Source organism: Argiope bruennichi, chromosome 3 (assembly GCF_947563725.1).
Source record: "Argiope bruennichi chromosome 3, qqArgBrue1.1, whole genome shotgun sequence".
Classification (NCBI taxonomy): domain Eukaryota; kingdom Metazoa; phylum Arthropoda; class Arachnida; order Araneae; family Araneidae; genus Argiope; species Argiope bruennichi.
Window position 1 is genome coordinate 111,681,539 of NC_079153.1, and position 13,146 is coordinate 111,694,684.

General features: G+C 30.4%; 1 protein-coding gene across 1 annotated transcript in view; it reads left to right on the forward strand.

The window, feature by feature from the left end:
• Positions 1-6,952: 6,952 nt before the first annotated feature.
• Positions 6,953-13,146, forward strand: part of LOC129963964 (sine oculis-binding protein homolog) — a 115,714-nt gene continuing 109,520 nt past the window's right edge. The window contains exon 1 of the mRNA XM_056078596.1: positions 6,953-7,251. Coding sequence (XP_055934571.1) covers positions 7,129-7,251 — 123 coding nt within the window. The 5' untranslated portion in view covers positions 6,953-7,128. The remainder of the gene's footprint in view (positions 7,252-13,146) is intronic.

Sequence of the window (13,146 nt, forward strand, 5' to 3'; positions counted from 1 at the left end):
TTAAACCATAAAAACTGAATGCCCGGACCGCCACAATAGCAATATTGGCGGGAACTGTGGTTGAGTCCTATGGGCCGTCCCCGGCCACTGTACAACCCTCCCCGAAGGAAGTATGTCCCGTCATCGATGGGAGGAGTCAGATCCCCCACCTATTAGTGTACCCTCCAGGGTGGCGAGATCCAACCACCATGCCGGAAGCATCTCATTCTCATTTCGAAGTGCCCCTCCGGGGGCACAAGGTGATCGGAAAAATAAAATTTGACACCTTGACTGCCATGGTGGTCACCGGTGACTGGGGGGTTCATATAAATTATATTTAAAAAAATCAGTTCAGCAGTCTACATGTTAATTTAGGAACACATTTATTAAATATCCAATTCATTCGAATCAATTGCATGCTTGAACCGCTTTTTAGCATGATCAACAATAACGTGAAAGAATTGGAAAAATTGCACCAAAGAGTCTTGTTTGTTTTAGGTTCGAGCAGAATTTGCAAGCATGGTTCCCCCAGCCCCTGGAATCACTTCATCTAGAAGTCAGGAAGATTCAATTCAAGAGAATGTGGAGATCAAATATTCGAAAAAGTTCTTTAAATTATTCGATCTATTTGTACCTTCTTCCACGAAGTCAGTAGTTCCTAAATATTTTCATTCATTCAAAAACAAAAAAAGACTTACTCAAAAGATGGCATTTATAGTAACGGTTGTTGGCAACAGCTGACATTTTAAGGTCATAAGAACTGATCTTAAAGAAAAAAGGACCAAGAATGAACTCAACAGTAAATCTGCATAACATATTTCATATATCCAGAATGTATAGCTTGTTTGGGAGTAATACTTAAACTTGTAGAATCCAGTATATGACAGTTCTGAGTATTTACTGATCCATTTAGTCAAACTTAAGTGCTTGTACGGGTCAAGTTTAGGTGAAATGCAAAATAAACCTCTGTTTTGATAGAAATGTAAGTTTGTTTCAAAAGCACAATATTAAGAAAAAAGAGTAAAATCCACGGGAAAGTTAATTTTTTTAATTTTGGCATCTCTTTTTTACTGCTATCTTTCCTATATCAGAATCGTATTGATTACATTGAACCTATTAACACAAGATATTGCTCGTCATCTCCAGGATGCTGCCCGACATTCTGAATGCTGGCCAACATCTTGCACATATTGTAACAATGTTGTTGGGAATTATGAGCTGATGGAGTACTTTTGAGAGTGTTTCATGTCGAATATTAGTAATTTTAGATTGGGCAGGAAGTTTATTTTCCTTCTCGAATGAAAAAAAATCATTCTAATCGATAAGCACTTATACTTCCAAATGTCAAATTTTTATGTTTTCAAATGTGGTTGTCTAATATCTGTTAAATTCAAGTACCCGAACTTCATAGAATTTTATCTTCGAATATGAGCAACACTGGATCTCGATTTGCTCCTTTGGCTATAGTTAGGTATTGATTCATCAATTGAAAGAAAAAATTTGAATTTAAAAGTTATTCGTTTATGTGTTCAATGGCCACTTTAGACTGCAAGTCAAATTAAAAGCTACGAGTACGATTATCATTAAAGTATTTATATAAAATCAACAATAATTATGATATCTATTTTATTTTCATAATTTTGTGACTTCAACAACTGATGAGGCTTCCATAAATCAATCACTAGAAATGAGGATGCTACCAGGTTCATTTTCTTATTAACACAAGACATTGTACGATATTTCAATGATGTTGCTTGATATCCTGAATGCCGGTGTACGATATTTCAATGATGTTGCTTGGTATCCTGAATGCCGGTGTACGATATTTCAATGATGTTGCTTGGTATCCTGAATGCCGGTGTACGATATTTCAATGATGTTGCTTGATATCCTGAATGCCGGTGTACGATATTTCAATGATGTTGCTTGATATCCTGAATGCCGGCCAATATCGGGAATATATCATAACAATTTTGTTGGACATTTTATGCAAATAGGGTTTTCAGACTAACTTGAATCTTGTGAATCAAAATAGAAAGAATACTTTTCAGACTGTCATTAGCGAATTTAAGGACAAAAAGCAAAATTCAAGCATACACTCAGGAAAACTTAAAACTCTACAAGTAAGTTAAGAATTCATGCTCTAATGGCCTTCATCTTCATATATCTTTACAAGGGATGACAATTAATTCCCTGTTTTGGATATTCCTAGTCTCTGAATTTATTCTGCCGGTATCTAAATGTTCATTAGCCAGAGAATTAACGTCCAACCTCAGAAATAATTTAGCCAAAATTTAGTAGAAATTTTATCTCGATAATCATTTACTAATCTAAGACATAAAGACATGCCAAATTTAGTAAATCTAAATTCATTAGGAGCTGAAATGACCTGATGGTAAGGTTTCGCATCAGAACCGGAAGTTTCAGGTTCGAGATCCGATTCCACCGAAGAACCGTCGTGTGAGTGAGTCTGGTGCACGTTAAATCCATCAGGTCCAAACGACAAAAGGGGAGCCAGCTCAGATGTCGTTCTCGTCATTTGACCACGGTTCAAAATTACGAGGTCCGTTCCAAAATAGCCTTAGCGTTGCTTTGAAATGGAACGTTAATGTAGCTAACTAAACTAAATTCATTAGAGCGTTACATTCCATACATAAAACTAAGCGTATCATATAATTTATTGATATGTCAGCCTTATGATGTTAAAAATTTGAAAATCTTATTGAATGTAAAAAATCTTGATTTAATAGATGATAATCTTTGAATATCTTTTTCAGCATGAGTTGGCGAGCCACTTCTATGGCTGAATGGTCATAAAAATTCATGAATCATTTTCCTGTGCAAGCGAAACATCCTGTAACCGTCTTCAGATCACTACTCCTTTGTTTGAAGCTGTTCATCACTTAATGCTCAAGAAATAATAGGATGCAAATTGTTTTCGGAAGTCCTCGGCTCTTCGTTCACACCTCGCAAATTACTATGAACGAAGAAGCATTTCCTCTTCAAGTGCAGTCGTTTCTTCAGAAGCTGTCATACTACAATCGAGATGAAGAGTAACCATGTTGTAAGTACATTTCAAATAATGATGATAATGATCCAGAAGACATTAAGCTGAATAAGTGAATATTTTACTTTTTTGTGAAGGAAATATACAAAGAAAATGTTTTGTAATTGGTAGATAATTTGACCTAGATATTTCCTTGATGAGTGTCCAAGTTTTGGATCACGTTTGAATCCGACAAAAACTTTTTTTTGAAATTGTGTCTACATATTAATAAATGATAATCAAAAACGGAACGACAAACGCAAATTGGCCTATAGGTTTTAAGCAGAATTGTAGAAATGTATCCATTTCGGCGAAATTCGTCAATAAAAGTCCATCCCTTCGTTTGTATAAGAATACAATAGCTTAACCCTTTAAGTACACATTTATTTGAAAAAGTTTTTGCTCTTGGAAAATATTTAATTTTGTGGGAAACTAACAGTAGTATATTTTATACAAGAATTAATTTATTTCGTATTATTTATTACATATACGCCCACATTATATATACTCGTTTCAGTTTCAGAACGACATGTGCGTCTTTTGGCCTAAACAAATGCATGACATACTGATACATCAAATGTAGCCAAAGAGTTAATGAAATAGATGATTCAAACTTGACAAATAGTTTTATCGCTATAATTGTAAATATGAATTTTTGAAGAAATTAGTAAACGGTTTGACAGTCTACAGAAGTGTCTATGTGTGTAATAATTATTAGTTATAAATATATCAAGTTAAATGAACAAATTCTATAGTACGATATTTAGGATCTTATCCAATTTTGGACATAATTAACAGAAATAAATCCAAAATGCATAATCGATTATCTAATAATAGAATTACAAAATTACACAGAAATGTGATTTTGCGCTTAACTACACGATAAAGCCAAGAATAAAAATTGTATATGTAAAGCTATTGCTCATAAATATAGTAAGCTAAATGAATGAATTCTATAGTACGATCTTATCAAATTTAAGACATAATCGATTGATAAAAATATATCCAAAATGTATAATTGATTATCTTCATAGTATTACAAAATAACATTATCTTCATAGTATTACAAAATAACATTATCTTCATAGTATTACAAAATAACATTATCTTCATAGTATTACAAAATAACATGGTTTTGTTTTTAACTATACAAGAAGGTCAAGGAGAAAAACGATTACAATTCATAGACAATTCAGCATTACTTTCTAGTAATGCGAGGTAAATACAGAGAAAGTACTATAATTTTTTTCAAAAAAAAAAAAATCTTTCTTCCAAACTTTATTATTAAACTTGATTTCATTAGAAATATTTTTGAGTTCACTAACTAGAACAGGTGAAAGTCTACTAAAATAATACTATTCTGCCTATCATAATCCAACTATTAAAATATTTAATTGAAAGACCCATAATTATCAAATTATGCATAAAAGATTCAATTAAAATTGAGCGCAACTAATATTTCCGGCAAACCAAAAGATCACCAACAATGGGTGGTAATTAATATCTTTAATTGTTGCTCTTTATTGTGCAGTGACAAAATACAGGCATGCGGCATTTATTAAAATAATTTATTTCCGTTGATGGATTTGGTGCAACGCCAGATACAGATCTATATTCTTAGAGGAAGGCCGCATGGCAAATTTTATTAATTTAATATTTTTTACGCCGGCTTCCTGGCATAGGGGTAGCGCATCTTCCCCGTGACCTGGGTGTCGTGGGTTCGAGTCCCGGTTCAGGCATGGTTGTTCTTCATCTGATCTATCTGTGAGATGTGTGAATCTGCCCCCCTGTAAAAAGTGGTTGTGCAAGCGAATGTGATGCGTGAGTAGCTAAGACGTACTCTTGGCCCTAGTTGGCGCTACTAAAACAAGAGACGCTCCCTTGGCTTAAAATCGCTGACGAAGTCAGCGAACTTGTCCATGGCAAATCCATTATAAACAACAACAATATTTTTTGCGTTATCCAGCTCACATATACAGACAGGCTCGGGCAAATGATTCAACTTGACTTTTTTTTTTTTTTTTGGCTTTCACTTATGCTAAAACAATATGGAATATTACATGTTAAACTTTGTGGTATACTTTAAAAAAAAAATCAAGTATACATCTTGGTTCTCATGTCTCTGGCATATTGCTCCAAACGTTTTCCTCAAATTTACAATATTTGGAGAAAAGACCACACGACAAACTTCGTTAATTATGCTTGTACAATTTCGGAGTTATTATGCCATGTTCCTATATACATGGGCAAGTTTATTTTTAAACCAGTTGATTTGGTTTTCCCAAAACTTTCTCGCACACTCTGTAATAAACTTGTCATGCCAGAGACTGGATTTGGACCAAACTTTAAAAGTGTCTATCCTATAGATATTAGATCTATGTACCGAAACTCATCTATCTAGCTCTTCGTTTTGTAGTTACTTTGATAACTTGTATTCGAACAGCCGGACGGATGGACTTCCTCTGAACCGATTTTACTCAGAATTTGATAGAAATCTGCTAATTTGGTGTAAAGATCGTGCACCGAATTTCAATCGTCTAGCTCAAAGCGGTTTTCAGTTATCTTTGTCACAGATGGACGGACATTTTCTAAAAATGAGTTTTTCAAGCTTAAAGAGGTTTATAACATGGAGATTCATCAAAATCTCGAGTTCTAATTTTTTGAATATTACTATACTTTTCCTGTAATACGTATAGGAGAAAGTAAAAAAGTATCTTTTCATGGATTTTGTATTTAATTAAACATTGATCTATAATTATGGTGTAAAATTTATGCAAAACTCAACTTTATGGTTCGTTGTGTTTTAAAGTAATTGTATTTTCTACATACGAATAGACAGACCGAAAGGCTGTTAACCCGTTGAATGGCTCTAGTCGGCAAGTCTGTAGTTTTCGTGCAAAGATTGCAAACTAAGTTTTATTAGTCTAACTTTTTATATTTTTGACAGATTGTGTTCACAAACAATTATTTTTTCGAGTTCAGACGAAATGGAACCGGGAAATTCATTAAAATCTTTATATTTGATGATTACAATATTTTTCTTGACTCTAATCCAAGTATCTTTATATATGAAAGAGTAAAAATGCTTTTATTAGGCTCAGAGTAGCGAGAAAATCGAAAATTATCAAAATTACCTACGGTAATTCTTTACTGTTTATAATATTTACATATAAGATTTTGTGATTTCTCTCGGCAAGCTGGAAGGCAAAGATAAATTCCTTTATGTCTAAGCTACTATCTGGCAACATAAATTGTTGGTGTTAGAAACAGTCAAAATTAGGAGCTTGAAAGTCACTTTTCAGCCCATAACTTCTAAGATATTGCAGGCAACGAAAAATTTTAAATACAAAAGTTGTTCATCTTAATGAGGCGCTAATTGGGTTAATTGGATTTATTTTTCTATCTTCAATATTAAGAGAGTTAGAGCGAAATGAAAATTTCAATCATCCACCATTTCAATCATCCATTGTGCCAGATGGGCCATTTACAAACTCGTCCGAGATTTTTTAACATATTCCAGGCCAGTTAAAAATCAAAACAAAATTACTCTAGTTATTTTGTTCACAAGATAACGTGGGAAAAGCGTTATACTCTTATATATAGAACTTTTGAACGAAGGGTAGTTTTATGTTCTAAGGACCATGATACGTAAAGACCTGGAGAAATTTTCCCGAAGTTTAGTTATGAGAACCATTGCAATAGGTAATCTTCCTATAGGAATCTACCTAAGCATTTGTGTGTGTGCCCGCTATCATTACGATGCTTAGAATAAGTAATATCCACTCTCAATTATCGACAAATCAGCCCTAAAACATTACCATGCTTTGGATTAGACTTACGAATCTCCTTTAATGAAAAAAACAAAAACAAAATCGCTTTCTTCCTCTTCCACCACAGGACTCATTTCCTCATCCCCTCCAAATGAAACAAATTCATCCGCAAAAAGATCTCCTGACCACGCATCCGAAGATACCCGAGAATTGTCGAAGGAGAGAGAAAAAAGAGCCGGCGTAACCCGATCCCAGGTCTCATGGTCTCCCTCTCTCTCTGGAGCATCGCATCAGTCGTGGCTGTGACGCAGTTCGGTGCGGAGTCGGAAGAAAATGAGCGCCGTGCTTGCCGGAGGATCGCCGGATAGCCGCCGGAGACGTGTCCGAGAGAGGTCCGCGCCGGGACACGAGGAGGAAGCGATGAGGATCAAGGTGGAATCTGACGCGGATATTAAGGTAAGTCGACACCAAGTTTATTTTTATTGCGTGACAGTGCTTGGAGTTCAACGGAGCGCAACTTAACTATTGAAGATTTTAATAATATTGCAGAATTTTAATATTTTGGATGTATTTTTAATTCGATTTCGTCTGTGATTCGACTCACTTTCTGCTAGTTCCTAGAATTTCGTATTAAAATAATTTTAAAATTTCTGACCATTCTGATTCAAATTTATTTTAATTATTTTGAAATTAAAATTTTAAAAATGCAAAAAACTTTTATTTTCAAATTGTTTAAACTTGTTAAATGCGTCCATACTTTATATTACTGAGTAATTTTTCTTCTTTTTTTTATACTTTACTTATTTGCGGATTTTATAACTATTAGATGTATTCATATATAAAAGAAGAGCTATAAAAAAAAACTCTCAATGTAAAAAAAAATGCTTAAACCCTTTTAGACATGTATCGTACTGCATACTCTGAAACTATATTGCACATTTCTTTTGTTTCAAAAGGTTGTATGCTGTTTATTAAAATTGCGTACTAAATTATTGAAATTGTTTTTCAAATTTATATTTTTTTGATTATAAGTATTATCACTTTCATTTATTGAAGCACTTATCCTTTATTTATCAAATTTATTTTTGTTAATACTATTAAACATTAAAAACAAATTTTTGCTGCTAATTTTACTACAAAAATTGTCATTTTGTTTTAGGTAATCAATCTTAGACTTGTTTTTATTAATAGGAATTTTTAGATAAATCGAATTTTATTGAGATTGTAAGTTGTTTTCTTATGTTTCGAAGTCCAGTTGCACAGTACTTGCTATTGGGTTAATTGTATATGAATCTCAAGATTCTAAATGATTCATTTTAAAATAAATGTTAGGTAATTATTATGGATTTGGCCTATTTTCTAAAGATTATATTTAACTTTGTATCAGAAGAATGTATCTTTCCTATTAAGATTTATTTTTTGTTGAGAATTTTGTGAGTGTGCATGTCTTCACTTCCATTTGTAGTTATTCCGCCCCTCCCCGAGGGAACGTATTCTCTAATTTCAAAATCACTCATAATTATCAATTTCTTCGTCGGATGTGATTATAATTATATACAATTATAATAACAGCAAATTTTCTTTTTTTAATTTGATATGAAAAGTTTATAAAGTTTTGTTCTGACATTTCTTTTCAAATATTTTTAAGGCATTATTTTAAGCTTTTATTATAATTTTTATTTTTAAAAATATTTAATTGTCTGACAAAAAGAATGGTATAGTTCTGCCGAATACAAGCTTTTCCCACTTGATAAAGTTTTTAAAAAATTTGCTACTTTAAAAACATTTTTTAAGCATAAATTAAATTTGTTAGTGCTTATAAATATAGGTTGACTGACATATAATAAGAATAAGAAGAAGAAAGTTTTTAATATACTGTGCTCACTTGTCTGGTCGTTTCTATCCTTTTATCCCTAAAACTTCTCATATGAGTTTGTATATGTGAGCTAATCATCATTAATTTTTTTGAAGAACTTGTATTTAATTAGGAAGGAACTCAGAATTCATTTTAATATGATTTGTTGAATCGTTTACTATGCAAACCACAGATAATTGTTTACTCAAATTCCCTAATCATTGACAAACATAAAAAATTACGATTTTCTTTTTTTTATTCATTGATTTTCAAACTCAAAAAATATCTGAACATAACTGATGATATTTAATTTAAAAAATAAATTTCTTCGGATGTATTTGATATATATATACTATGAATAACTTGCTACATTTTTGTAACTTTCCAGTTTTAAACTTTACAATGCGTATTTAAACAATTCCCTAATGTTTTTACTTACTTACTAGATTACTAGATTACACTAACTAGATTACAATTACTAGATTAAACTAGATTACACTTACCCTTACTAGATTACATCCACGGTTATAACAATTAATGGATATATGATGAAGATATTTTTTAGAATCGATTATTAGGAAAATTTATCGATTATGATTATTAGGAAAAAATTGGTTTGATCCTATAAATGCTTTTCTTTTCTCATATAAAAATAACAATACCATCTACACTATATATATAGTTTTATGTATTCATTTGAAGAAACATCCATTATCTCAGAAAATTGAAAATACTTTTCTTAAAGAGAAGTTATAAAATTTATTCATTGGCTATTGACACATATATCAGAGGTAAATTTTCGGAGCTTTTGTGATAATATAACTTTTCTTCAAATTGTAATAAATGTCTGATTGTGAATTCTATCTAAATTAGATATTGAGACGATTTATCATCACTTATCTCGTAATAATATCTAATAATGATAACAAAGACATTATTGGAACTTAATTTCTACATATATTTATCATGAATTTTGTTTCATTAATTTTTAAGCTACCCAATTTTTGGAGTATTTTTCATATCTCACAATCCTCGAATTCACAAAAGTGAGATAAATTTCATATAAAAAATCTGTCGAATATAAACTTTCGTTACCAACCGAATGGCGTAATTCTTCAATTAAAAAAATAACGAATGTAATTCAAATCTAGTATTTAATTTTAAAGTTCTTGACTGAAAATAGAAATCCTAATAATCTTGCATTACAAATAATTTATTAAATACAAATTCTTTATCTTCATAGGATATTGCTGCCTGTTTCCAAAACCTAAATTTTTGCAGCATTTAAAATTTTATATTTTTGAAACACCATTTAACATAATTCTGAAATTTATTAAATGATTTTTGGTAAAAACATCTTATGACATTGATTTAATCTTAAACTTTAAACTCTTTTCTTTTCAATGAAAAATTGTTTTCTTCTCCGTTTTCGCGCAAGTTGTTTGTCGGAAGTCAAATGCCCTCTCGATTTTGCTATAAGGAAGTTTGGAAAAGGAGATGCCAGCTCAGATTTCTTCTTACCAAAGTTCAAAATAAAGAGGTTCGTTCTCAAATAGCTTTCAAAAGAGATGTAAATATAACTAAAAATATTAGATATAACTATTATTAAATATGATTTTAAAAAGTTCTTAGAGAAAAAAGTGTATAAAATGCAAGAAAATAAATAGAGCTGATGAAAAATCAAGTTCTAATTTATTTACAAGGAAATAATTTAATAAAAATGGAATAATTTAATAAATTAAAAATTTTCATTTTTGTTAATTTTATTTCTAAAGAAATTCTTAAATGAAAACAGCATATTTATTACTGATGTCAAAGAATCTAATAGAGTCACCTGATTTCAAAATTTTTTGGACAGCCTTCATAATGTCCACACAAACCCTAAAAACCTTTCGAATTATTCAACAAAACAAAAAATAATTTCTTATAACTTTGTTTGAAGTAGCATTTGTATAGAAATTTCCTGCAAGGTACTAAAAGAAAATTCTTTTTTTAAAAAAACTAGTTGTCTTTATTTTTTACTAAAGGATTTGTCTGAATTTTCACTCATTAAAGGAATGTAATATGTTAGTTCAATTATTTTGTCCACTTTTTTCGACTTCTCTTTCCTGTTTGTCATCCGATACTTCTGTTGCCAAGAAAAAAAAACTGGAATTCCGATAGCGAATATTTCTGCTAATGATGATCGTTAATATAACCTCAAAGCGATGATTTTGTCTCTTATTTCCTTCCCAGAATGAATACGTCGAAATGAAAGTTTCCGTACATTAACTGCAAATTTCATTTTTTTAATAAATCGAAGTATTTTCCCATTAACTTAATTATATTAAAATGCAATACATGTTTATAACAAAAAGATTTTTTTTTTTTTTTTTTTTTTTTTTGGATTCTACGAATCTGTTTAGAATTTTAAGAATTCTTTAGAATGCATTTTTATATTAAATGTAATTATGTATTGTGGAAACAGAAAGGTTTATTTTTGTATAGATGGAAATTTTATTTTCTAGGAATCAAATACAGGTTTAAATATTTCATTAATTATCCGAAAGATTTTCTGAAAACTGTAGAGCTTATAATATGAAATACAATTAAAAATAATCACTATAAAATCATCATAACGTATGCTTTTCTTAGAATGTGTTGTACACATTCTTTTGGGGGGGGAAGGGGGGCCTTTCAAAGAAATTATCATGACAATGCATTAAAAATGCTATATGACTTTGTTACTAAAAGTTTCATTTTATTTCTTAACTCGTTGGTCCTTTATAATGTTTTGCATAAAGTATAATAATTTATTTATGTTCTATGTAAAAATGATGGTCCGATTTTATTTAATTTGAATTATTTTGATATTGTATTTACCCCTTAACTGGGTGAAAACTTCTCTTTGATTCAGTTCAAAATAAAATATTCTGTTAATATCTGTTTAATAAATAAATTTTTTTATATTCGCGCATATTAGTTTTATTTTCTCGTATACGAAATTCACAAAGAGAAAGTAATTTTAACGTTCATTAAAAATTTCGACATCTAGATTTTTTCTAAATTCGAAATTTTGTGCATCTTCCTGGGAAAAATATATATATATTTAAGATTATGTTATATTTGTTTAATATGATGGTTCAAAAACAGAATGAATTAAATAAGTAAAATTTGGTTCCCGGTCTTTATACACTAAAATTTTTCACTTACGTCCAATTTTGAACCAAATGTTTTAATTGGAAAAGTTATTTTTCAATAATATATACCCGTTTTCCTTTACATGTAGCTAAATAAAAAAAGTATTGTAATAATAATAATTATTTATTTATTTATTTTTTGAAAACGCTTATTAGTACTCAGACATAGGACAACGCAGTAAAACTTCAGTTATCCAAACTCAAGCTATCTAAATCTGTTTAAAGGTAAAGGAATAAGAAATATAATTAGAAAACAATTTTTTTTGAATAAAAAAAGGTATTTTGAAATAAATAAGCAGTAAAAAAGGGGAAAGATATATTCAAGCTGTGATATTTAGATGTGAATCACAGGCGATTCACATGCAATCTAATTGGATCACCCTTTCTCTTTTTCATTTAAAAGATAACGAAGAGGGCTCATCCAATTAGATGGTCCGATTTACAAGCGTGAGTCACGGGTGATACAAACTAATCAAGACATTCGCTAGTTAATCTATTACAAACAATTTTTTTTTTTCGTAGGAAATAATCTTTTTTCGCAAATTATCTTGGATATGATCAAATATCCAATTATATAACCCCAAATAATGTTTGGAAATCTAATATATATAAAATGTCAACAGATTTATTTTTTGTAATAATTAAATTAAAACGCCGCTACGAATAAATTTTTATCCCCCCCCCCAAGAAATTATCTTTTTTTTTTTTTCTTGGTTCAAATTATCTGGGTAATTTGCACTACTATATTCACTGATAATAAAGCTCCAAGAGGTTTTTTTTCCCCCCTATTCACGACTTTTTTTGAGAGCCAGATTTTTTTTTTTTCTTTTGCAAGAAAAATGTTAATAGCATATGAAATACTGACAACGAAATGAAATTTACTTTAACCCTTTAAAGGGCCATTTTTTTCTAGTCATATTATGTTAAAATATTTTTAAGCTTGAAATTAAAATAAGAAAAGGGATTTATTTAGCTTATTAGATAAATTTAATTTGATTAACTAATTAATTTAGTTAATTAATAATTAAGTAACAAATCAAGACACATCATTTTGTGTAAGATAAAGAACTGAAGTATCTAAGTTTCTGTCTTTCTAATAAAATTTGTCAGCACTTATGCCAACCTACATACAGTAGACTCCCGATTATCCGCGGGCGGGTTATCCGCGCCTGCCGCAGTAAGTTTTTTTTTTTTTTTTTTTGCTTCCAAGCAAAGAGAAAATGCTTCCAAAGCAAGAAGCAAACACAAATGACTGATTTCTTCAAAAAGGTGTAGTTTTACAGTTATGCTTTTGTAATTACATAATACATTACAGTA